The sequence below is a fragment of the Cydia strobilella genome, chromosome 3 (genome assembly GCF_947568885.1).
Source record: "Cydia strobilella chromosome 3, ilCydStro3.1, whole genome shotgun sequence".
In the NCBI taxonomy this organism is placed as follows: Eukaryota; Metazoa; Arthropoda; class Insecta; order Lepidoptera; family Tortricidae; genus Cydia; species Cydia strobilella.
The window spans coordinates 7,396,058-7,423,851 of record NC_086043.1 but is presented as its reverse complement, the minus strand read 5'-3'; the positions used below and the strand labels follow the sequence as shown (position 1 = coordinate 7,423,851).

General features: G+C 38.1%; 1 protein-coding gene across 1 annotated transcript; it reads right to left on the bottom strand.

Annotated features, from left to right (window-relative positions):
* Window positions 1-620: 620 nt before the first annotated feature.
* LOC134755722 (protein hook-like) lies at window positions 621-27,794 on the bottom strand. Its single transcript, XM_063692267.1, has 15 exons — window positions 27,518-27,794; window positions 25,882-26,034; window positions 25,339-25,455; window positions 20,083-20,177; window positions 16,232-16,345; window positions 13,610-13,764; window positions 13,154-13,289; window positions 12,541-12,678; window positions 11,963-12,076; window positions 10,856-11,036; window positions 9,905-10,035; window positions 9,239-9,392; window positions 6,805-6,978; window positions 6,240-6,336; window positions 621-5,617 (listed from the first exon to the last, which is right to left on the bottom strand). Exons 1-15 carry the CDS (start codon window positions 27,606-27,608, stop codon window positions 5,395-5,397), a joined length of 2,073 nt encoding a protein of 690 aa, XP_063548337.1. The 5' UTR covers window positions 27,609-27,794; the 3' UTR covers window positions 621-5,394.

The window sequence follows — 27,794 nt, the reverse complement described above, 5'->3', positions numbered from 1 at the left end:
CATGAGGGTGTCAGAAATTATGCAAAATTGAACCCACACTCACTCACTCACTTTATCACTCACTGTATCACTTTGAAACAACGTTCAAAATAATGTGGGGAAATATATTCCCTCTGCATATAGGTGCCTACAAAAAAGATCGAGGATAGTAAGCTTGTTCATGAAAAAAACCGGCCAAGTGCGAGTCGGACTCGCGCACGAAGGGTTCCGTACCATTACGGGAAAAAACAGCAAAAAAATCACGTTTGTTGTATGGGCCCCATATAAATATTTATATTATTTTGTTTTTAGTATTTGTTGTTATAGCGGCAACAGAAATACATCATCTGTGAAAATTTCAACTGTCTAGCTGTCACGGTTCATGAGATACAGCCTGGTGACAGACAGACAGACAGACGGACAGACGGACAGCGGAGTCTTAGTAATAGGATCCCGTTTTAACCCTTTGGGTACGGAACCCTAAAAAGTAGCCATGGCTCGATAATTTAGGTTTAATATAAATTGCATTTAATCTATGTCTCGGCTGGAGGAAGACTAAATGGACATTATTTGTTCTGCGAGCAGAGAAAGTCCCAATAAGATAACTCGGCTACCCGTAACGGCAAAATGAAAACACGGCGTTAGGAAAAAGTTATATATTATCATCTGAAAACTGAATAATATAATGTATATTGTCTTTCCAACAATTAATCACATTTCACTTATACAACGTAAAGTTATACATATGTGCCATTTTCAACCAAAAGGGTACTTATTGTCGCTTGTTACTGACAAGCTATTTCCATATAGCTTCAATTAGAAATCAACCTTATCAACAAGCGACAATGTGGTACCTTTTGGTTGAAAACGTCACATATAAACAATTTGTTAACTGCACCTTAAATATTGAATATTGCATAATAAATAAACTAAAAAATAATCTACACTAAAGGTACACTGTCAATATTAGACCTACTGCGATGTTACGTCAATTTGACATTTCTTATAATAACATTGAAATTATCACATAAATATCTATATTATAAAGGTAGATAATAATAATTGGCTTTAGGTGTGATGCTGATGATATTAAATAGTCTTATTGCCGTGCCAAATTTGATAAATGGATCACTGGTTACTTAATATACTTTGTAATAAGAAAATACATGTTTTATGTCAAGTTGCTTAGGCTTCATATAACATCTATATTATATAAAAATCAATCCCTATTTCACTTGGTCACGGCATCACGCGTGAACGGGTGGACCAATTTCGCTAGTTCTTTTTTTTTGTTATGCGTTATTGTGAGGAGAAGGTTCTTATGAAAGAAAAAAATAAGACTGCGAACAAAAGTTGATAGATATAGGTGAAACGAAGTTCGCCGGGTCATCTAGTCATAAATAAACTCTTAGGTTAAATTTGTTCAAAAATCAATAAGGAACCTTATAAGAAAACTGCAAAGAATCCTGTATTAATACATTGCTTAACTTTAACAATGGTTGAGCATTAAATAAACCTTAATAATACTTTAAACAAAAACAATGGAGAAGTGAGGCTGTTTTCAGTAAGCGGCAAATTATTAATTGAAATTTTCATATTATTTGTCGGTGATTTTAACATAACAAGCCATTACAACCCTAGTTAAGTGTATGAATATACTGCCAGGACATGTGTGCGTAACTATAACAGAGCACATAAAGATGAAAAAAACTATCTATCTTATAAAAGTTATAAAGCAGTACAACCCCTACTATCTCTTCTGGTAGTTGTGGTAATCAAATTTATAAATGCTTGTTAAACATAATACATAACGTTAAATTTGCGTCTACAAAACGTAGTCTAACGAAAGTGGCTACGAGTTTTGACGCACTACTTATCAATTGGCCTTTTTAAACTTAACCTTTCGTATGCCTTGTCCCGTATACGTATCACACAATTTGGACTGTAATTTACAGTTTCAAGGAATGTTGCAATTTTATACAAAGGTTTTATTTTCCTTAGCCTATCTGTCCCACTGCTGGGCAAAGGCCTCAAATCAAGGGGACAAAGGCATACGAAGGGTTAATTTACCTACCTACAATGTTAGCACAGCTAACGTAAGTTTAATTATACCGAAACAAGGTTATTGTTTAGGGATTAGATAGCATTTTTGCATCTATTAATGTATGAATAATACGTTTAGGTTAGCTTGTATTAGCTACGTGCAAAGTTGGTGGTGGAGAAATACAAACGAACGCACAATGTAGTGAAAATATGAATTTTCATGCGACGACAACTTCTTGCTATTTGGCAGCCGCCAACTGTCAAATAAGCAATATGTCTCACACCCACTAGGGCGACGCCCACTAGTCACGCACGGAGCTTGAAGGAATAAGTAATGGAGTACGCATCGCTACATCTTTCCTAACATTAGCACACTAATGCTGTAAAAACTATATGCGGACACAATTAGCCTCATGCATGAAGTTTATATTTGAACGAAATATGTTTTATTCGGATGTTTGTTACCGTGATATCATGTTACAAATGCATTTCCGTTTTTAAATTACCATTTAATTACTTAAAATTATAAATAAAAAGTACAAAAATTTGCCCGCGAAAAGCTAGCGAGCGAAACGCCACGTGACGTCACGCGTTCGACAGATTAGTGTCATTAGTAGCAAACGTCAGTTGGGCCGCCCAACGTGTGACGTCATCACGCTCTGTCGAATTCGCGCCAAAAATTATGAGCGTTTCAACCGCTCAAAAATTTTCAACATTTTAAATATTTTTTAATAAAATAATGTTAAGGTTTACAAAAGTATTTTTATCATTTCCGGTGTTCAAACGATATAAATTATGAATCCAAAAATAAAAATAAATTCTTGCATGTAGCTAATTTCACACTATCGATGTAGGCGTAATCGAACCGATTAATAGGGCTTCCAAGTGTCTGGATTGTTCGTATCGATATAATTTTCTAGACGTCATAGACAGCGCCACTTGGTACTCGTGGAATAGTTAAGATGAGATTAGTGAGATGTCAGACTGATCAGTCAAAATCAAATACGAATTGTATGCGATTGACTTCCGGTTCGAGCGCCATCTTGATAGTTAGCATCGTGATTAATTACTTTGTTTTTTGCTTATTAATATTGTTTAAAGTGTAATATCGATAGCTTATTATACAGTAAACTAATGTGGTAGTGTGCAGTGAATGGAGAATTAATTTTGAAGCGCGTTTAACCACCATCTTGGAGTCAACGGCCGGTAGTCCACGTGCTTCTTGTAAAGACTAGCTATCGATTTACAAGAGCTAACAAATCACCGTACACTGTCTTGTACAACCGTACAATTTTTGTCGTTTGTAAACCTCTCAATACCTTGATACTGGCGAAATAGTCCCACTGGGCTGAAGCCATAATTTTAAAAGAAGAAGAAGAAGTATGCGATTTTTTTCAAACTGATTTTGTAATCGGTTCTAGATGCCTTGTTTCCTGGAAAGCGTTTGATGTATTAATATTATGTTGTAATATGCTATAAGCAAAAATGTATTAAACTGTCAAATGATATTCCATCCTTTTGTATACTTGATGTATTTGATCGCTTTTTACACCCATAAACAGCATATGCAGGTATTTTGACGGAGCTCGTCACGCGCGGAATACGATCGCAAGACTGTCAATAATTGATGAATGGAGTAGTTTTTGTAAAATGGTCTGAAGATTGCTCCAGTGTTTTTGGCAGAGGGGAAACGACATGAAGGCGTCTCCATTACTAATTCCTTCAAGGCACGGAGCGAATATAAATTGACAGATAAAAATGTGTATAAAGGGGCCCACTGACTATCAGTCAGCCGGACGATGTCGGCCTGTCAGTTGTTCGGCGGACTGATAGTCAGTGGGCCCCTTTAATGTTCTCAAAAAGCGACCAACTTCATACTGAAATTCGCCCATCTAGATTTCCAACGACGCAACTGTTAGCTCAATTAATTGCGAATCTAGCTAATCTAGATACATGTGCTAGCATTTATGTACCATTGTACAGATGTAGTGCAGTATTGATTTCTATCGTATTTTCTCGGGAACATTCGTATGTGTCATGCTACTTCAGTCAACCTCAGTAGTCTCACCTTTTGTAGTGCGATTGTCTGAAATAACGACACGTTCGTACGTTTTCGTGAAAATACGATGGGTAAAGGTTACGCACTACATCTGTCTGTCTACACCTTAAACGAGTTTACACTAATAAAAAAATAGATCGGTATATCTACCTCAACTACTTTTGGATCGATCTCATCTGAACCTCGTATTTGTGTTCGTTTTCAGTTTGAAATTCCGTTTAGTTTTTAGACTATTCACTGAAGTTCTAACACAGAATAAGTAATAGTATTATCATACAGAACGGCCACCGCCCCGCTCCGATTCGAATTACTTCACCCCGCGGCAGCAGATTGACGACCTTTTGCCGACCGCTCAGTACTGTTTTTAATCAACTTACTCACACAGAGACGCAAGTGATTTTTGATGTATAGCGTGTCCGCCCTGTGGTTCTAGTTAGTGTTTCTGTTGTATCAAGTTATAATTGTAAGCATACTTAGAAGATACGTTCTGACGCTAAGATATATTGACGCTAGCTTTGCTGAACTTAATTAAGATTTTCGTGAAAACGAGTAAATTACGAGGTTAAGAAGATAATCAGATAATTTACAATAATCTAAATTTTATTTAAAATGTATTTGCACCCATCTAGAAGTTTTTCTTTTGTCACATTTTACTAAGACACCGGCAGGCCAGCGCCGTCCGTTAGTGCCAAATTTTATCTAATCATAAATGCACTCAGTTCACTTTTTTTCGGGATACTTCCCGTTATTTACATTAATTAGGAGAAATTTGATTTGTAATTATAGTAAGCCACAATTGTAAGACTCAAAGAGTAAGTTATGTTTTTAATATTTATCATAATGTTACACGGTACCTAAACCTTGTTATTATTTCCATAAAATGACGATTAGGTTGCCCCAATGAGTCAAACCGATATATAATTTTGGTACAAAAATGGTACAAAAGTACGAGTATTCGTACATGTGTATGGTGACGATGGGCTAGTAAAATAGTTAATCGAATCGTCATTATAGCATCCGGCATATAAAAACAGTTTAGTCGACGCAGTTTTTGTTAAAAACCTTTATAATGGGTAAACGTAAGACAAATAGCATCGACCGAGGAATACCGCACTATAGAACAAACGAGACATACCCTGCAGTTTATCATGATGGGGCGCGGGGGTGCGATGCGGGACTGGCCGACGGCAGGGCGAAGCGCGCCTCTAACGCGTCGCGGGGCAGTAAATGTAACGGCACATACCCTCTCACATGCGACGCGCCTACGTCTCCCGTATCCTGGCGCGGAGCTTGTCGTAGTGCACCGCGGGGTGTCAGGGCATGGCGGGGGGTCCCGCTCGGGCGCGGGGGTGCGGGTGGGGGTGGGCGGGTTGTCGCCGCTGCCGCGCCAGGAAGGAGTGTCCGGCGGCCAGCAACGCGAAGCGCGTCTCCACGGCGTCGCGGTGGCAGCGCGCGCCCAGCTGGTACCAGGCCGACGTCAGCAGCCGCTGCTCCGTGCTGCCGCGCGCCTCCGAGCTGCCGCCGCCGCCGCTCCATCTGTGGAGGTTGTACTGGTATCAATACGGAGATATCGTTGGAAGACGCGGTGCGTGTGGCGAGCGCTCTAGGTGGTAAGACGTGCGACACTTATGTCTGTCTATCGACGAATCATGACAGCCGGAATAGTGCAATAATATCACAAATGGTTACATCTCTCTGAATCTGATACACATGTAAAGAAATCTGGATTACGTTTTACGAATAGAGCTAAAATTTTCTCAAATGATTTTTAGGCCTCAGACCCTCATCCGTTAAACGAAAGCCTTTGTTTCTTTTGTGGAGAGGCGAGCGCGTGCTAAAGCAACCATGCCGTTAAAAAGCAACTATCGTGTTAGTATTAAGGTTCAAATTTATGTAACAGCTCATTCTGAGATAACGAGTTTGGGTAATGAAGGACAATCGGTTTCATCGGTTGCCCGTGTGTGACCTCAAAATGACCTGTTACATAAATTTGAACCATATAAATAGGACGGTAAATTTTCTTTTTAAACGAGTTTGTTCCCGTTCCGTCAGTAGCGGTAGCATTGGTGGCCGCTAAACTTCTTCTTCTAAAATTAAAGTTCATTTGAGAAAATTCATACTATACTTGTAGTGATGTGTATGTGTTATGTATACTGACTCGTGTCGGTTATTGTTGGGCGTAGCATCGCCTCTAGCCGCTCCGGCGCCCGCGCCGCGCGCGTAGCCCAACGTCATGTCCGACAGCGACGGCAACGCTATAATAAATAAACATCTGTAAATATTCTTAAGTCGTGTAAAATAGTTGTATAGTTGCATGATATTATTTAAGTTTTAATTTTAATTATAGTTTATATTCATATACAATGTAAATTGTGACTGAATAAATGAAATGAAATAAAATAAACTAAAATAGCAGAGTTAGAGCACTCGACAGTAAGCCGACTCCAATCATTTTAAAGTCAATGTATAAGACACGCGGAGTGGGGAATGGAGTATTTCTCATTGAGTTTTGTGTGGTATATTCGAGCGTTGTCAAATACAAATTGAATTGAAGAAGTCGTGCTACAAATTTATATAAGGATTTGAGAAGTTCCACGTAAAGTCACAATTGGAAAAAGTTTGCAACCTTTTACATTTTTAGTCGAAATGTGTCGAAAATTATGATTCTACATGAAATCAAAAATGATAATAAATGTTCAGCTAGTGCATGGGTGTGAAGTTACCCGCAGCTCTGGGGTCTAGCGACTTGATGACCTCCTTGGCCTTCTCGACGCATCTCTTGTACTTGTCCTCGGTGGCCACGAGCTCGGCATCTCTCGCCGCGAGCGCCTCTTGTAGTTTCCCGGCGCGCCGCCGCTCTTCTGCTAGAGAGCCTTGTAACTCTTCTACTTGTAATGCTGGAACAGATACAAGGGTGGATTTCATCACTAAAAATTTCACCATACAAAAATTAAATTTTTTGAAACGTTTAATTTAACACGATTCTAGCTGTCTAAAGAAATATCAATATTTCATAGCATAGCATGTTCTAGTTCAGCTAGACGAGAGGTATTTTATGAAATTTTATACACAATTGCAGGCCTAGTTTCCATTTCACATATATTTGTGACACAGCATTATTGCATTCAGCCATAAAAAAAAACTGTAAGAAATACATATTTTCTTTTTGGTTCGTTATGACATTCTGCCACTATGGCTATTAAAAAAAACAATAAACATTTTGCTATATTTTGCAGTTCTATTTGTATAAAATTTACATTTACATAATAAATAACATATATTGGATATTACTGCAACGTTCTGCCACCAGAGTGCAGCACTAGCCTTTTTAGTAAACCATAGATAGAGTAACTTATACATACTGACCTTTAACAGGTTTTTGACAAGTTTTCAGAGATAATAAAATATGACATTGATGCATCTAGGCGGTTTGTTTACAGAGGACCTCTACTGGGAAACGCCAATCCGAAATTACGCTATCTGCCTCTTTATCGCTCGAACGTGCAAGAGTGACAGAGATGTTAGATAACAAAATTTCGATTTTCTTGTTTCTCGATAGACCCTCAGATTGTGGTAGTGGCGCGAAATATTCCCTACTATTAACAAATTCCAATAAATGTGAATTGCAAATTAAACTAAGCAAATACACATTTAAAATATTTCATTTAAATATTAGCGGTAAAAATGTGTCTACTCAAACACGCGTAGGTATTTTTTTAATCGTTTTGGATCGGTTGCGTTCCGTCTGCTCGTTCGAATCGGGTTGGCGAACTAACAAACCGGGTCGGCCCGAGTTGGGCCTAACTCGGTTTGAACCGGGTTGGCAAACCGAGTTGACCATCTCTAATTCTGTCATTCTATTTTATTGGATTTATTGTGCGTTATTGATTGTGTTATTTAATATGAGTTCCGACGAAAATATAAAATTAATATTATTTGTACTTCTACGAAATTGAGAGCGGAAGCAGAATTGACTAAAGATAACTTGCTGCCGCCAAAATCAAAGGCGAAGTATATGGATGCATAAGTCAATTTTATACCCTATGCGTATGTGAAACATAATATCAACATAAAAAACTATGTTAACTTAGTTATGTGGCTTAAACGACAGTCAGACAAGATGCAAGGCGTAAAAATTAAAGATACATAAATATATATATTGATAATTTGTGTAATAAATTTAAAACTACATGTGTAAAATATACGACACGTGTAATAAAGATAGGTAGGGTAGACCGAGGCGAATCTGATCACGACAAATCCGTTGATATCTGAAATATTGCATTGATGTGAGCACACTAAAATATCACCGTACGTTTCTTCTCTTAGCCTGCGACGTCAGTCGTAAGAAATAGTTTAAATATTAACAGATTATTCGTCTGATCTGATTCGCCCTGTGATTCGATTCGCCTCGGTCTATCCTATAGGTGGTAGTTATATTTTTTGCCTAGTTTACTTTTAGTTTCTTTAGAAATAAAACTTTTTTTTCGTGGAGATTTCTTTATTTATTTCATTGCATGTTTGAGAAAAGCACTATACATACATCGGCGTGAAAAAAGGGTCGTCGGTCTCATAACTATCCGGCCTCACTACGTTCGGCCGTCTACATGCTCTCGGCTGGCAACCCCTTCATTCCCAGCCTCTGTAGTAATGTACTATAGCCATCGCATACGCAACTTTCTGCATACCTTTCTATTGTTTTGTAATATAGTAACGCGTACCACGAACGCACTTTTCTTGTCAGTATGTTTTTTGTTTGATACATATAGCATCGGTTAGTAACGCTTTTGCACCAATGCATGCGTTTGTGTGACTTTGTCGGAAGACAACGGATGTGAGGATCGTAGTATCGATCCAAATCAGAAGACATAGTCCGATTTGTAAGCTTACTTACATAAGCTATTTGCATGCCCAGGTTAATGATTTTTCCGGATTGGATGGACTGTTGAATTTTTTAGAGAAATGAGCCGGACTAACAAAAGGATCAGTCGTCTGCAGACTTGAGCATCGACCAGCGCAAACCTTGCCGGACAAATTCTTTGGCCAAAGCTTGTCAGTGTTATTTTCGGGGTTAGTAGACGTGAGAAGGGCTCAGCGTATGTTGGCCGAAGGATTGTACACAAACTTGTGTCAACCTTACTACTAAATAACCCTTACATTTCCGCTGACTGTCCTCCATGGCGGTAGCGAGGCGCGGGTCCCTCGCCGGGGCGGCCTCTAGAGCAGCCTCGAGCTGCATGATGCGTTGGTTCTGCTCTCTGTGTAACGCGCGTTGTTTCTCTAACCGCGCTGCGTAGTCTTCTAGCAAAGCCTGGGGAATATGACATCTTGTTAGAACGCCAAAAAGTTCAATTCAGTATGAGTTACACTTAGTCACAAATTTTGGTAGCCTTTATGTAATCACGCGCGACAAGTCACAGTGGTGCATTCTCCCCAATCTGCCCCACCAGGTATAAAACAACATTGGAACACCAGTTTGAACTCGGATTTTCTTGCGCGAGAAAACGGTAAACAATTGAATAGTTTCGATGGTATATATTGTTGTTACCTATGCGTAGTGGGCCTGGTGGGGTAGTATTACAGTCCGATATCAACGTTGAACGCAATCGGACCATTAAGTAAGAAGTTAAAAATAGCAGTCACTTTTTAATACTGACGACAAACACGTTCGTGTTTAGAGCGCACTTGGACTCTCAGTTATCGATCGATCGATTTCCAACGCAGATTACTTTTAATACTAGTCTTTTGTTAGCCGCCAGCTTTTTTGGTCTAATGATGACTATCGCAAAATCAATGCGTTCATAAGTTTTAAGAGGAACTTACCTGTACAGAACCTTGGTCGGCCTGCGCACCCTGGTTCTGCCGTAACAGTTTGTTCTCATGTTCGAGCCGGATCAGCTTATCCTTCATCTCTGTCGGGATCAGCTCCTGCGATACGTTGTCTTCGCTAGCCCCTGAAAATTATCAAATTAACTTAAAACCCATTTTATTTTACTCCAGTCGCGGCCAGTATCCGAATTTAGGTGCAGTTAAGGTATTAAAAAGTCGACACGGACAAAGTACCAAAAATATGTACGTAAACGTCATAATTTCAAGAAGTTTGACGTTTAAAATAACACTTGTACAGTCTGTGCTATCAAAATCGCTGTCAACTTAGCTTGGTCTGAATGAACTACCTAAATGCATGGGCAATAAGATCGCGTGTACATATTTTTGCCACTTTGTCCGTGTCGATAGTTAATGCCTTAACTGTACCAGTAGGATATATAAACACCTACGCAATTTAAATCCAGTAACTGTAAATGCCATACGATAAATAAATATAAACGCCTGAAGTTGTAACTGGGCGAAAGTGAGAGTAAAAGAAACGCACAGAGTGACAAATGGGCGTTCGTTTGTACGTTTTTTTTTTTGCATAAAAGTAGACTTCTCTGCTCATTTTTTGTACATTCCCTCACGATTTGGGCTGGGACTGAGGCTGCAGGAAGGCTGCTCGATTGAAGAGCTTTTTGCTTTTATAATTTTGGATCTTATCCGTGAGCATATAAGGTCAATATTAGAACACTAATTAGTGAGAGGTCCGTTCACGGTCAATACATTAGTAGTTTGGCTTGCTCACCCTACAGGCAAGCAGCTAGGGAATGCAAACCGGTTTTTAATTGTATGGAAAACCAGCTATTAACGGAAATTTCATACTAATAAAAACCGGTTTGCGTTCCCTGTGTAAGGGCAAGCGTATAAGGTCGATACCTATTAGTACAATAAAAATCGTACCTGCAGTTATAGTATAGTGGGTGAGGTCCTCCACCGTTTCCTTCAGTGCGTCCCTGTCGCACACTAGTTTGTCTCGCTCGCGCTGCAGGAAATCTGCTCGGCTAGACAGTTTTTTGTTCTCTATCTCCAGTTTGTCCGCTTTCGTCATTTCAGCGTCTAGTTTCTCATTTAAATCTATAACCTGAAAAATTATCAAAATGACGCATATGTGATATCCTATGGACAGCAGACCGGCTGTATAATGGTTTCTTATATTATTTCGATTTTGTTTCAGTGGTAGTATTCTATATTTATATTTATGCGAAACTTTTTGTTATATAATTATACTATAATTTTTATATAATATATGAAACAAAAATACGCATTGTTATGTAGTTTAATAAAAGGATATGTAATGTATGTCCCTTAAAACAGGAATAATTTAAATTGCATATGGAGGTATAACAGTTTCATGTCTAAGATTTGTTATTTCAAATGTAATTTATTATAAAATCAAACGTGTTTATCTACAAACTAGTTAATCTATAAAAACAAAGCTATATACAAATACAAATAGGCTTAAAAATAATAATACAAACTAGGTATAAATAAACTTAAAATAAAGGCCCTATAAATAAAACACGTCCTCCAAGTCACTGCCGATGGGCAGTGTGCCCAGAAGGCTGGCTGCATTGCCACGTTGAATGGCAATGCTAATGCGTTGAGCAAAATACTGGCCAGCCTTCTGGTCCCTTGTGGCGTCTATAAGGCGCGCCGCTATCTCTTTGTATACCCGGCGCGCGCTTGGCCCCCACGGCCCCAGCGTTTCGACCCCAAACGCCTCAAAAATATAACTGCTGCCAAGGGTGGCATATTTGCGGCGTTTGAGGTCTTCTGCCATGGACGCGGCACGACCAGCATTACTGATGGTGCCCGGAAGGTGGGACGGCGCGAGGGTGTCAACGCATGTGGCATCCCAGACTAGAGGCCGTCCCTAAGATAGAAGACGTACCTATCGTTGCGGTGAAATACCTACACCTATTTTGTAGGTCAAAGAGTGATCTACCAAATCAATAGTTTTTTAGAAATGTATCGATGCTCATCACCCATTAGAACTAAGGTACTAACCTGTTTTTTATAAATGTCTAGTTTAGCGCGTAACGCATTCGCTCGCGTGGCCGCCTGTTCGTGTTCTATCGCTCGTTGTACGTGCTCTGTGTTCGCTCGCTCGAGTAGTTTCACCTACAAAACAAACATGACAAACTTTATTAACATCAATAACATCATACAAAGTTCAAAATATGTCAGTCACAATGAAAAAATCAAGGATGATCAACGGACAACTTGGAACTTGAACGCATGTCCAGAGTCGGTCAAACGTTGTAAAACTTAAAATGCAGATGTCGCTAGTGACGTTGTTCACATTTGCAATGACTAAATGGTCAGCTGGAGGAATTGGTAACGCATTGGACCGGCAATCCAAGGATGTGGGTTCGAGTCCCATGTTGGCCAGTTTGATCATCGTTGATTTTTTCATTGTGATTGACATCTGTATTTACAATTTATAGATGGTAATAATGTGGTACGTCCCACAATAAAAAAGGAAATATATATTTACATAAAAATATAGCATAGCATTCCTTTTAGCTTTGCGGTATTCGAATAAAAAAAAAACAAATGACAAGCTAACAAGAATAATTAATTACCTGTCTTCTCAAATCAACATGTTCCTCCATCCTCTTCTTATACGAAGCCACGGTGGCTTCTAGAGTGGCCGCTTTCGCAGCCGTCTCTCTTAAAGCGTCTACCTCATCTTTTAGCGTTACGTTCTCTGATGCTGCTATCTGAAAATAAAACATTGATCAATTATATCAAGGAAGTCAACATCAGAAATGGAAGACAATACTTGTTAAAGTCCTGGAGGAGCTATACAGTGTTGCATCAAGACAAACATAATAAAAAATAAATGCCTAATATTCGGCACTAACCGAATAATTCGACCGAATACGAACATTGGAAAACTTGACGAATATGCCGGAATACCGCATGATTACCGAATATTCGGTCCATTTCTAGTTTAAAGCTAATGTGAAACTAAATGTGTGCACGACAAACTGGATAAAGCGGTAATCTAAATGAATTGATATTTAATTTGGATCAGAATAACATAAACCATGCAGGCTCAGATTGAAGACTTCCATTAACGATTTAGCCAACATAGAAGGGAGTCATTGGTGGTGCAAAAGGTAGCTGTGGATCAATCAATGAATCAATAATCATTTATTAATCATTTTTAAAAAAGCTAGGATAGATACTTACTTGCAACTCTTCATTCCTTAGTTTCATAAGTGCTAACTCTCGCTCGAACGCGTCGGCTCTCGCACGCTGGTCATCTCTCTGTAGTTCCACTTTGTCCAATTCGTCCTTCAACGCGTCTAACTGCGCCCGCATATTACTGTAAAAAAGCGTTTTTATTTTGCGCTGTGGTTTTTCAGACGACAGTCAAACGTTCATAACTGCGAGCAGTAGATCAGGAGCAGCGGAATGAACAGTTAGTGTTTACACCTTTCCCATTGTGGCATGTTCGTATCCGGATCGTACTGCGGCAATATAGTGACAGCTGCAAAAGTAGTAGCTTCAGCAAGGTTCAAACTCCCAGGGATTTAAATTTGCCATCCTAATGATGACTTTTACGTTTTAAACTTAGAATTCAATTTCGTTTCCCTTTGCTGACCGATATGGGGTCGGCGGGAAGCGAGAGGTTTATACACGCACCTATATCGTAATGTTCCCGCGTGTGCAGGTCCAAGGGAAGCGCCTGCCTCGTCGAGTTCGGCGTCATCGTCCTCGGGCCTCTCGTTCTGCCTCGCCGCAGTCAGCCGCGCTACCTCGCTTAGTAGCGTCATCTTCTCTTCTTGGAGGATTTTTACCTGCCAACGAATAGTTTTAACTTAAAGCCAACGCATGGACTATGACCTAAGTCCCTTATTTTCGGAGAACACTTTGATTGACTCAATGTTTCGATATAAATTTATTGATGTTGTTACCAAAATCATTCACAAGTGGAGAAAATCATAATATTAGAAAATAAGAAAAAAGATTTTAGCGTTTTTGAATAATTAAAATGGGGTTGAAAATATTTTTTAAATGAGATGCTTTGAATTTCGTAAAAGGCATTATATTGGAATACAAGAATATATAAACTCAGCTGTTTCGAAAATTCTTCTTTTTTTATATAACATAACTCAAAAGGGGGCTTGACACTTCATACGTTGTGACAGACAAATGTCATACATTGTAAAATTATTAACAAACTATGAACCCTACTGCTATCTTTTGCTGCACAATGTCACAGAATAAGTAATAGTATACAATGTGCTATGCTCAAACAACATAGAAATCGCGGGCAACAGCTAGTAATTAAATATGTTTATTCGTAAACAACTTGTTGTTCGGAAAATTATAACCTCAGGTTCAGTAATTGAAATATATTATTACAAGTTACAACGTCTGTACTCACAGGGCGTAAATATACATGGGGATTCTATGGAACATTTAAAGACCCCATTATTATTTCATTTACGCACTAATAACACTCGCTGTATCAATTAGCTTCACCATAATAAGAGTGTGCTCTGCACTGGTTTTCTATACAAAGTCAGTCCCGGAACCGGGCATTACCGGGACTCATACAAATGCAGTCCCGGTAGCATTCCCTTACTATAACTGACCGAGCGTCAGCGAAGGTCTCCGTTTCAGCTTCGGCAAAAATGCTTTCGTATGTTCGGATGATCGTATCCAGGTCGTATTTCTAAACCGAAACTCGTAAAATTTTGTGGCTGATTCGGGAGTTAGATAACATTTTTCTGTCGTTTCATTTATTGGTCAATTTTCAAAATGGTGGAAATTGGCATAAAAAACTGTAGTGCCACTTTCACCATTGTGAGTCTGCTGTGAAAATGGCTTAACGAAGTTTTTTTTTTTTTAATTTTTCTAGCTAATGAAGCTTATTGTGAGGTCTACAGCTCACAGAGCTACTAGTTTTAAATTGTTTTAAAATAGAATAAACATAGTATTAGTGTTACAAATTTAGTGGATTTGGGCTAATGATATTCGTCTACACAATTAGTCTAAGTTTTAAACTACAATGACTAAATTAATGCAAATACATGTACAAGTCCCCAAATTACAATGAATATACTAAGCAAAGAATTTAAATGACCACGCTCTATAGATAAACGTAGTTAGAAACTACATGGTCAACAGATTGACTAACGAAAGTTTAGAAAATATAATCTATTGCTCGACGACATACTGTCACGCGATTCATGGTTGTGTGTTAGTTTGCAGCAACAGACAGTATGGCTATCGAGAACACATGCATAAAACAATATTGCATTACGAATCTGGGCGATCAAGCGTTGCTCAGACAGACAAGACAAATTCTCGGAGGAACAAACGTAACTAGACTTTGACCACGCTTAGTTTGCACCGAGTTGGCGCTCTTTTCAGTGACAGTATTATGACTCTTAAGAGTCACACGAACGTAGCGGCCGCCATACAATCGAAGTTACGCTCTCATTTTAAAATAATAAAATTGACATGAACATTCAAGTAACATACATCTGTCTGACACCAGTTTTCGTTGCTAGAAATTGTAATACAAAGAAATTAGAGCGAGTTTTACAATTTTTACGTACAAAACATCTCACCTTGCTCTATTTTCTTTGTATACTTAACAATTTTTAGCAACGAAAGCTAGTACCAGACATATTTAGATATATCTTACGTAAATGTTCATGCCAAGTTCCATGTAATTTAAGCATGCAGTTTGAAAACGAGAGCGAAACTTCGATTGTGTGGGGGCGGCTTTTTGGCCGTACGGACTCTACATCAATATTGCGCTGTAAATTTTTCTAATTCATTAGAGTTGCTTTCGAGAATCTAACAAATGTTGTTATGTCATGAGAAGTATATGTTTATATCGCAGTATTAAATGTTTTTATTAAGCGTGAATATTATGGCGATTACGGCCTGATAGTCAATTACGTAAACTGTAAGAAAACGCGAGCCATTTTGATCCGGATTAACTATCATACCTGACGCCGCACCTGAACTATTATTTATATACACGTAACTTCTACAATGACTACTACAGTTAGTAGTTTTTAATGTTTGTAATTATATGTTTGTTATAATATTTAATGTTTTTGACCATGAGTTATTTATAAAAGCAAAAACCATCTTTTTTCAGCTACCTTAAATTGGATTATAACGTTTCAATACAAAGCCCGTCCATCATTTGAGCATAAATAAGGCGCTACTAGTACAAAATCGACCTTATTAACAACTAGCATAAGGACGTCACTTTTAAAAACAACAAGTAAACAAACCAACCTGCGTGTCAAGTTCATGGCACCGCTGGGCGAGCACCTCCCGCATATCCGTGTCCGGCTCCGACGCGTCCGCGTGCGGCGCCCCTCTTCCACCCAGCGTCAACGTCTCCAATTCCTAAACACAAACATTTCACATCACTATCGATAGTTACACCCAAACACAAATATCTACATCTCTGTCGCACTTATGAGAGACTATTCGACTAAAAGGTACAATGCTGGCTGGATTACACTGGCTTCACTTATATTGCCCGAACTCACCTGCTAGGCTTAATCTGTACTACAACCACCATTGTAACACACGCGACGCGCCCGTCGCATCCAAACGCTCGCACTCAACTCATGATCCAAGGACATAAAATAAGCGTAACTAAAATATACAGTTTCTTAGCCGTATAAAAATGCAAGCGTCGAAAGCGCGCTTGAGCAATATTATAACAACGCATCGGACATCATGTTGTAAAGTCGCCCCCATATGTAATACGATTATGAGTATTATGACGCGTGAAATGATCGAGTGCACTAAATTACGGTATAACTATTGTAACTGCTTAGCGAGCGCAGACGAATCGAACGTTCAAGCAAAGTTTAACAGTAAAACCTTGAGATATGTAAACAGAGCATTTTTACGCATTATTTGTGCTTGTGTAATGTGTGAGGAATTAAAATTGACATCCAATAATCCACATTTTTAAATATTGCTAGCGATTTTGATAAAACGGAACTAACAAAGTTACAAGTTTTTCAGAATAATTACACGAAATCGGAGAACACAATTATACTGATACACCAAATCGTTCGATTGCCTACGTTCTAACGATCGGAACTACAGCACATAACAGGTTGCATAAACGATTCACGGACGTGACGCGAAATAGCGGCTATATGGACTGAAGCGGGGTCGTGTGAGCGTCGCTGTTGGCCAAATGTGAATGAACAACAATGCCATACCATGCTGAAAACTACTGAAGCAATTGATTGAAACAAAATGCCACACACGTTCACGCATTCGACCTACATTCTACATACAGTGTGGAAGATTCAGGAGATCGGTTTACATGCGGATCAGCAGTCATAATCCTAATATTTCAATGTGTCTCCATTTTCCTTTCCGGGCTCCTTCATAGGAGGCTCCTCAAGGCGTAATTTTGAATATAGTAAAACACCAGTATTTATAAACGAATAAGTCTAGTATATCAGGGCGTCGCCGTCGAGGCATTAAATAAACTTTCCCTTTTGTCTAAACGATGGGTTCATTTTGAACAACTTTTTAAAATTACACTCTGTACATACTAACTCCAACAATACATAATACAGACGACATCAACAGTGAATGAATTTGGTACATTATCACTGGCAATATGTAAAAACCTGACGTTAGAACAGTAAAACTCACGCGAATGTTATGATATCGTCGCCGCACAGAAGCATCATGTGTTCAGACCGTTCAGATCAGGTAAGAATGAATTAGTATAATAAGGTACTTAAAGTAAACCATGATACAGTTATATCACATGCTCAGCTGCATATCAGGTGCATACAGCTAATTACTGATTAAATTTACGTTACGTTACACAACTTGAGTGCTTCTTAAATTGTAATTGAGGAAACACTTCATCATTCCAAAAAGCCATACTGCTGAAAGCATTGTTATTCCGGTTTTTCTCTAATTGCCCAATTTAGTTCCATAAAATGGTTCGATATAATTGTTTTGATAAGAGGTGAATTTAACGTTATTATGGATTAGATAGTGATAATTGTGGAACCTTACAATAAAAATCCAACTCAGTGAACAATGGAACTGACAATAGGTGTGAATAGTAGATATAAGTAGAATAAGTTTCTTTACATAGGTACAGTCAGCTGCTTACATCTGCTGCAACTGTGTAATGAACTGTCGCCCGCGGTACTTCCGGACCGATACGACCTTCAAACCATCAAGAAGAGAGCGTACTCCCATCTTAAAAGTAGGCAACGCACTTGCAACCCCTCTGCAGTTGCAGGTGTCCATGGGCATTGCTTACCATGAGTCGATTCGTCTGCTTGTTTGTCTCCTATATCATTAAAAAAATAGTTGAACCCCAACTCTCCTGCATAGAAGAAGAAGAATTGTTTACGGGAAGGTCAACTATTTCTGCAGCTGACTGTACAATTATCTCTGGAAATCCATTTCTATGTTATATTATATATGTACACAGAAAATGGTTGTTTGCTGTTACACTAATTAACCCAGTTTATTTACAATTAGCGGTTTACACTTTCACGTTCAAATTTAAGTCTAGATTAACCGCTGATTGCTATTTTGTGAAAAACCGCAATGAGTACTTTTTATGTGGGGCTTCCCCTTGTTTCTTTTACTTTGGCCACAGATTTCGATATAACACGCAGATATGACACTTGAGTACGCGTTACTGCGTGTCGTTGTTGTCGTGTATGTTTCACAGTAATAAGAATCGTACTTTATGCTCTCAACGTCTGTGATGTTTAGTAGCAAACTAGTAGAATAACAATAATCAGCAATACCAATGGAGATAAACTTTAACGCAAATGGCACTGTAATCGTTTAAAAACAAAGCATGCAATTAGATTATGCCAAATAAACAGAAACTAATCATAGACTACAGAGAATTCTGTCACTTTTGCTTCCAGTCTGGAACCAGTATAAACTGTAATGTTTAAACCGGGGTCCCTTTGTTTGACATATTGTCAGATTATCAGTAGTCATAATTCTGAAACCGTTAACTTTTCAGGATTTTATTAAGGTTCTCCTATAGATAGATTAGGTTAGGTTTGTTTTATGGCAATCCTGAAAAGTTACGCGTTTCTGAGAAAAACCAAATTATGACTAAGGAAAATGTGGACCAACAATAAATTATGACTTAAAACTTTATGGGAAACAATATAGACCCGTTTAAACCTCATTGAGTTGAGAGCGGCAAATCGGTTCTTGTATTATTTAATCTGAGCTTTGTGTTGACTTAATCGTATGTTCATTCATTATCTTTATCGTAAACTACATTTATGTAATGGCCGACAAATTAATTACATTTCTGGATTAATTTGTAGCGCTTTCCATTACGTGACTCGTATTTTGCTCACTGTTTTGTAACAGCAAAGTACATAATATATTCTTGTTTGAGTTGATGAGGAGAAAATTATATATGAGGAGAAGAATACCTAGAGTCCATCTAAACTAATTTTGCAACGATTTGAATTAATCAGTGAGGAGATGGCATTATAAATATTTCAGATGTTTATAGAAATTTGACATCAATGATGACATTGCTACACTTTGTCATTGCAAATGCCATGCATAGTTAGCTTGGTCCTACTATAATCTTGTTTGAGCCGCTAAGATATTCGTCATTAACCCTTAGTATAGTATGTCTAAGCACTGACCAAGGGCGGACACGCTATACATCAAAAATCACTTGCGTTTCTATGTGTGAACGGCACGTGTACACGCGGCATGCGTCATTGTGTGAGTAAGTTGCTTAAAAACAGTACTGAGCGGTCGGCAAAAGGGCGTCAATCTGCTGTCGCGGGGCGAGGTAATTCGATGCAATACTGGGCAAGTACCCTGGTTTCAGCAAACCTATTTAAGTCGCCGCAAATCTAAAATGTAACGTGACTATGTCAATACATTATTTGAGTTTCGATAGGCTTTTTTATCAACGATTGTCACGCACAGCTAATGCGTCAAGGAGCCTAGCCTCTTGGCTTGGTTAGGCTTGTAGTCATATAAGGAAATAATTGATATGCTATTTTATAACAGAATGAACGCAAGAGAGCTATGGCACTTCCCAAACTTTCAACAGGCCTATTGGGATGTGGAAAGAAATGAATAAATACCTGTATAGCTTGCATGATCGACCGCTGACAAGAGAGTTCCAGCTCCATTATCCTGGTGATGTATTCTTCTTTTTTATCGCAGTTCACGGCACAACCTAGTGGATGAAATACAAAAGTAACATTACCAAAATAAACAAGGACTAATCCCTAAGTGCAACAGGGGTGAAAATGAGATGATAATGAAGCAGAAAACTATAAGTTAGCCTCGTGAACATATGAAATTTAATTCTCGCTGCGCGTTGGCTAAATCCTGCCAGAGGCCCTGTGTACAAAAATTAATTCTGGAAGTCAGGTTTACTACGTATGTTTATTTAACACTCACGAATTTAACAACATACTTCCTATACTTTTGTCATATAAAAAAATGTTACAAATGTACCATCCTTGACGCAATTAATTGAACATTTTTATACCTTATGGCAACGAGATAAAGTCTATCAATTAGGCATGCATGATTTTTTTAATTATTGTAATCATAATTTATATCGTTTGAACACCGGAAAAAATAAAAATGCTTTTGTAAACCTTCACATTATCTTATTTTTGGAAACATCAAAATTTATTGTCGCCTTTACATGATTTGATCAAAATTAGTTTAGAGACGATTCTAAACATTCAGCTAAGTGAGCCTTCCTGGTCTTAAGCGTCCCTCCCTATTCGGTTTGGAGGTTTAGGAATTCGCAAAATTTCCAGTGTGGCTTCCCCAGCCTTTTTGGCGTCCACTCATAGCACGTCTGGTCTCATAGGAAATATTTTAAGGGCTTTGCCCACAAACTGTGAGATTGCGGGCTTTGAGGACGCCAAAAATGCTTTTAAAATTGCTTGCCCGGGAAAACAATTTCCAGACAACCCAAATTCACAAAGGAGTTGGGATAATGTTTACTGTGATTTAACTTACAATATTCTCCTAAACAACTGTACAGGTCCAGACCGCGCGAGGCTTTTGGCGGTCGGAGCCCGGGAAGCGGGTTACTGGCTACATGCCCATCCTTCGCCTAATACTGGTACTTTCTTGGATCCGGCCTCCCTTAGACTGGAGACTGGTTTGCGACTCGGGGTTTCGGTTTGTACGCCACACATATGCTCTTGTGGCACGGACGTGGACCGACTGGGACACCATGGATTATCTTGTCAAAAAAGTGCCGGCCGTTTTTCAAGACATGCGTCGCTTAATGACATAATCCGTCGGTCTCTTGCCACCATCAATGTACCCGCTCTTCTTGAGCCGACTGGCATTATCAGAGATGATGGCAAGAGGCCCGATGGGATGTCCTTGGTTCCTTGGAGCTTGGGACGGATGTTGGTGTGGGATGCTACCTGCGTAGACACACTGGCACCGTCCCACCTCCAACGGACTAATGTAAAAGCGGGCGGAGCGGCGGAAAGCGCCGAAATTTTAAAACGTAATAAATATAAGAGCCTCGGTAGAGAGTATCATTTCGTTCCATTTGGAGTTGAAACTCTAGGTCCATGGGGTCCCAGCGCGCATAAGTTGTTTGCAGAAATCGCGAAACGTCTGGTTGACGTAACTGGTGACCGAAGAGCTGGCGGCTTTCTCGCACAACGTATCAGCATTGCGATACAGCGGGGAAATGCCGCCAGTATCCTTGGTACAATGCCTCAAGGGCCTATTTTAGATTTAAGCTAGTTATTAATTTCGTTTACGTAGTACCACTGTATATATCTTGTATGTAAATAAATGTCTATTAAAAATTAAAAAATATTTAAAATGTTGAAAATTTTTGAGCGGTTGAAACGCTCATAATTTTTTGCGCGAATTCGACTGAGCGTGATGACGTCACACGTTGGACGGTCTAACTGACGTTTGCTATACTAATGACACTCATGTGAACTAAGGCATCACACTCACGAGCGCTTTTTCAACGTGCGTTAAAAAATCGTTTAAATGACAAAAGACCGGCCAAGTGCGAGTCGGACTCGCATTCCAAGGGTTCCGTACATTACACAATTTGAACAATTTATTTTTTATGTGAAACGTGAGTGAAATGCCTTTAAAAAACCCGTAGGGGTCGGATCAAAAACTTAGTAATTAAGCCCGACTCACGCTTGACTGCACATTTCTAATAGGTTTTCCTGTAGGTAAAGATCTATTTTGTGTATTTTTTTCAAAATTTTAGACCCAGTAGTTTCGGAGATAAAGGGGGGGGGAATGGTTATTTTTTGCCTATTTTCTTGAATAACTTCTGAATTGTATATCCTAAAATTATAAAAAATATATATTTGAGATTCTGACAATGAGCTCTTTCATTTGATATGTAACACGATATAGTTTAAAAAAACTTTATTTTTTAATTTTCACATTTACCCCCTAAAAGTGGCCCCCATGTTTAAAATTCATTTGTTTACGTTACATGTTCGTCTTTAGGTCACAAACATACATATGTATACCAAATTTCAACTTAATTGGTCCAGTAGTTTCGGAGAAAATTGGCTGTGACAGACGGACAGACAGACAAACATAGCAAGGGTTCCGTTTTTTCCTTTTGAGGTACGGAACCCTAAAAATGGCAACATGTGTATTATTTATTCACACGATGGCGGTAGCGCTTTTTATAAAGCTTTGTTGGATTTTCAACTTTAAGCCTTGGTCTTTAAATCGAATTTAGCGTGCGGGCAGATTCAAGCGCTCGTGAGAAGGAGGCCTAATCTGTCGAACGCGTGACGTCATGTGACGTTTCGCGCGTTTCGCTCACTAGCTTTCCGCGGGCAAATTTTTGTACTTTTCATTTATTATTTTTAGTTATTAAGCAAATAAACGGAAATGCATTTGTAACATGATATAACGGTAACAAACATCCGAATAAAAGATATTTCGTTCAAATATAAACTTCTTGCATGAGGCTAATTGTTGGTTATTATGTGGGTTGTTGTTAAAAACGTAGATAATCTTCCTTGATGGATAGGATGAATCTACTCTGCCTATAGCTACAAGTATGTATATGCTTTAAACGGGGTCCCTTTGTTTGACATAATTATTGAAAGTCATAATGTAATGATTGTCATATTATCATTAGTCATAATTCTGAAACCGTTAACTTTTCAGGATTTTCCTTAGGTTATCCTATATACATAGGTTAGGTTAGGTTTGTTTTATGGCAATCCTGAAAAGTTACGCGTTTCTGAGAAAAACTAAATTATGATTAACGAAAATGTGGACAAGACAAACAATACATTATGACTTAAAACTATATGGGAAACAATAGAGACCCGCTTTAAACATTATGGTGCTGATATTGACTGTCTATTCTTGTCAATGGACCAACACATTGTCCCTTATTGGTATGTCCGACGACAATAACATTCACGTTTAAATTTTTTTTTTAAGAGGGGCGATGTATGGGCCAAATATATTGTTGAAATTACAGGATAGATAAAGAAGAGTACAATACCACGGATAACTTATAAATAGATAGAGGCTAAGTAAGTCGGGGTTATTTCATAAAGATTAGGCATTTAAAATGCAAGGTGAGACATCACGAAAGTAAGGGATACTGACGCCTAATTTCAGGTTATCTATACATATAATAAAGCGGAAGAGGGTCGAAAGTCTGTACATGGAAGATATTCTAAAAAAAAATTGGCCGGGGATACTTAGAATCGATGACAGAACACGTTCCAACAATTTTTAGAATTTTTGTCTGTTTGTCTGCTTATCTGTTTGTCTGTTTATTTGACCGCGCATCAAATTAAAACGGCTGAACGGATTTTAATGCAAACTTTACTAATCTGTCGAAAAAACCACGGCCAAGTTATAGGCTATAAAAATTTGAGAAATTTTACCCCTAAGGGGGTTAAAAAAAGGATGAAAGTGTGTATGGGGTTCAAGAAGGGGTGAATTAGCCGCTTACTGACAAAGACCGAATTCCACGCAGGCGAAGCCGCGGGCACAGCTAGTTAATTATATCAGCAAAAATAATAATTTTGGACACAACTTTTTGGGGATCTGTTTTACCAATGTCCTCAACTTTTAAGAATAGTTAAGATAAAAAAATACTATGATGATCACTTCATATACATAAGTATGGCGGAGGGCGACGGTGGTCCCTTCCTCCCTAGAAATTGAAATTGGCACATTTGTTCTGCGGGCATGCCGTCAATAAATGAAACCTCAATAAATATATTGTTTATATAGATATTATATCTATCATTACGTGACTAATGTAATGTAGTGGTTATCAGTAATCATCAGACATTGACTGATAAGGCAGTTCTTAAATATAAATAATTCTTACATATAAATATTTCACTGCTAAGCTACGCTACGCTCATAGCACTAAGTCGTAGCTAGTCGCATAAGCAGTACATCGGAAAAATACTTCAAAGAGGTGCAACGACGATATGTCGACAACTCGACATGAGCGTTGAATGGGTCAAATGCATTCGAGTTTGTTGACATTATTCATAAACGCGCTACAAGCCTCAATTAGCTATTAATTGTTTGTCTTAATCAGTCATGCTGCATGACTACACAAGTACATAAGTCTGCATGACTCATGCAGACTTATGTACTTGTAAGAAAAGCACATAATATAACTACAGCTATTTTGAACAGTATGTAGTGATGTTCCCATAGAACCCTAATTTCCAATGACTAGCCTTTTTAATACTGGTACTCTAGCCCAAACTTAAATTTGAATCAAGCTTAAGCTTCAGAGTTTTGAATGATTCACGGTTAGTTTCACTAGACTTATATTGACCGGGATATAGACCGTGATTACCTTTTGTATTATTTGTGAGCTCCCGATATTTCGACGCAGTTACATGCATCATGTTCACGGGTGACTGAAGATAGCGGGTGGGTGTCAAAGTTGTGTAGACAGCGCTCTGTCTACCCTCAATCGTGAAGATGGGTTTAAACTGTCAAATGTGTGGAATCCTGTGATTTGTTTGTGTAAAAAACCAGTGATATCCGAATCAAACACGCGTAGTGACACCGTGAGTGTAGTGTGTTTGGACAGACCAACGATTGTGAACGCGACCGGACCAACAAGTGTGAATGCGACCGTTGGTAACGTTGAAAGTGAACGCAGCCGACGCGCAAGAATGAGGGTAGACAGAGCGCTGTCTACACAACTTTGACACCCACCCGCTATCTTCAGTCACCCGTGAACATGATGCATGTAACTGCGTCGAAATATCGGGAGCTCACAAATAATACAAAAGGTAATCACGGTCTATATCCCGGTCAATATAAGTCTTAAGCTTCAGCTTTAGAAATGAAACTAAAGTACTTACTAAGAACAAGTTGTAATAGTCTCCCTAAGTCTGAAGGGTCTGCATGCTCAGCAATATTTACTACATCAGGCCGTGAAAAGTCTTGCAGGCTCAAATTTAATATATCTTGATGATAATCTATAACAAAATAAATTCTATTAAACATACTCCACATTTACATAGGTAATATATTTAAATAGATTTTTTATTGGAAACAAACCTGTTCCAAGCACAAATATATTTAAAATAAAATATTTTATACATTTTCTATATATGCAATTTTCAGCATTAAGGGTACTTATTGTTTTATTTGTTGGGTTTCAAAAAGCGTTGTATCCAATAAAATTTAGTTAGAAATCAACCTTATAAACAACCAATGCTGTGCCACATTTTGTTTTTTTCATATTCTATTAATTGCATGCAAAATTACATAAGTAAGTATAACAGGTTAGCACTGATCGACTAGCACATTATTATTTTGCAGATTAGCCAAATCAATATTTTTGTTTTAATTTACTAAAACAATTTATACAAAAATGTATTGATTCATTTTCACCAACTTACCAAATACACCTTCCAATATCTTTTTCAGATTGCTGACTTTTAGCCTCCAGTTGTGACCCACATCTGTTTTGATTTTGAAATTCCATGATGGAGAGAAATATTCTGGGGCGACTTGTGTAAGAGCCTCGGCAATTGCCACCCCATCTGAGAGTTCTGTGGGAGAAAAATCATTATTTTTCTAAGCAACACAAACAATTTTTGTTGTAAAAAGTTAACAAATAAAAAATGGCAAGAGGGAATAAATCATGTACTTAGCGCAAGGTACAGAAAGCTACAAAATTACATGGCCACATTCTAAATGGAATTGTTTCATTAAGTGGCCATGCACTTTCGCAGCGCGCTGTTTATAGGTAAACCATTTTTTTTTTTGTAAGTTTATTTAGAAAAGTTGCCTGTCATACCTTGACTACCCAAATAACAAGAAATTGGCGATTAGAATGACAGAATGTGAAGACAAATAATTGACTTTTGGTATTTAGCATGTGGAAGGCATCATTACTTATTTTCATTTATTCTTTACAGGTGTACCATTTAACTGAAGCCCTTTCTTTCTTTCTTTGATTTTTGAACTGATTGTAAGAAGTTATTATGGTCACCTATGGACTAATTGAAGGCTCGACTGTATGTAGCCATTTTGTATTACATTAAGTAAGACAAATCGTAGTAGGTACATAAATTAGTTTTATTCCCAAAATTAAGACAACTTCTTCTAGAAAATCACCACATAACTTCTGTACTAACTGCCTGAGATAAATTGTGCATAACATTTATTACAAAAAATTGCAGTGGTTGAACTGCTTCTCGACCCAACTCACAAAACAGAACAAGAGTTGTCTAATTCATTTTCTATTCAGGGTGACATTAGATTCCAATAAGATTAAGCACATTAAATTTGTATTGCAATTGCAGTGAATGGGATGCCATTCCAATGAAATTACCAAACAGCTATTCAATTGTCAAAAATACTTTGATGACTGTTGAATGTAGTAATGTTTAGTTTTTAGAGTTGCCCAGTTTCACAGTAGATGTCACTGTTCTATTGGCTGCTTCGCGCTGCTAAGATTTTTCCACAGCCCCGTATATAGTAAATTTGGTTTCGGAATAAATGAGTATTAAGTTTTTAAGTGAAGTGTTTCATTACAAAAGGTAGGAAATGCAGTGCAGTATAGTGAGTGAACATTGGTTAAGCTGTGGGTGGTAAAGTTCTATTGTTTTAAACCAACTATCTATCAGATAAGTCATAGAAAAATAGTATTTAGAATGTCCCAGACTGAATTTACCAGATTTATTTTATTACAGCTCCATGTTCACAACATAAAGAGTATTAAATAGTTAATTTTGTTTTCTGGTTCATAATCTATGCTGCTAAAGATGACTAGGCCTTTACTTAGGTAGGCCTAAGACTAAATGGTTATTGTACTAAACATGTTCTCTAAGATTTAAAGGCAAGCTTAAATGTAAGTGTTGATACATCCTACACTTGTTTGTGGATCAAGCAATCAAGAGACAATCACTTTCATTATCCCATTTATTCATTCTTGTCACCCTATCAAAGTAGGCAGTGTCACTGATAACAAGAGTGTATATAGCGATACCCTAACACAGTTATATCAATACAATATTTATGCTATTTTACCTGATGGATTTCCATGTTTAGCCTTAAGATTTAAGGTCTGCAACCATTTAATGAGATTGTCGCACAAAACTATGCTATTTGGTTGCTCCATTCTGGCATGAATGGAGCGTATTGCACTGTGAAGTCTATTAAATTAACAGTAGACTCGTGCTTAATTAAATATCACATTTGGTCGGATAATAAGAACTAAGAATTTTAGATATAAATAGAAAAAAATAAGAAATGTTTCCCGTCGACAGTAGTGAACCGTAGCGTGACGTTTGCTGGCCTGGTGCGT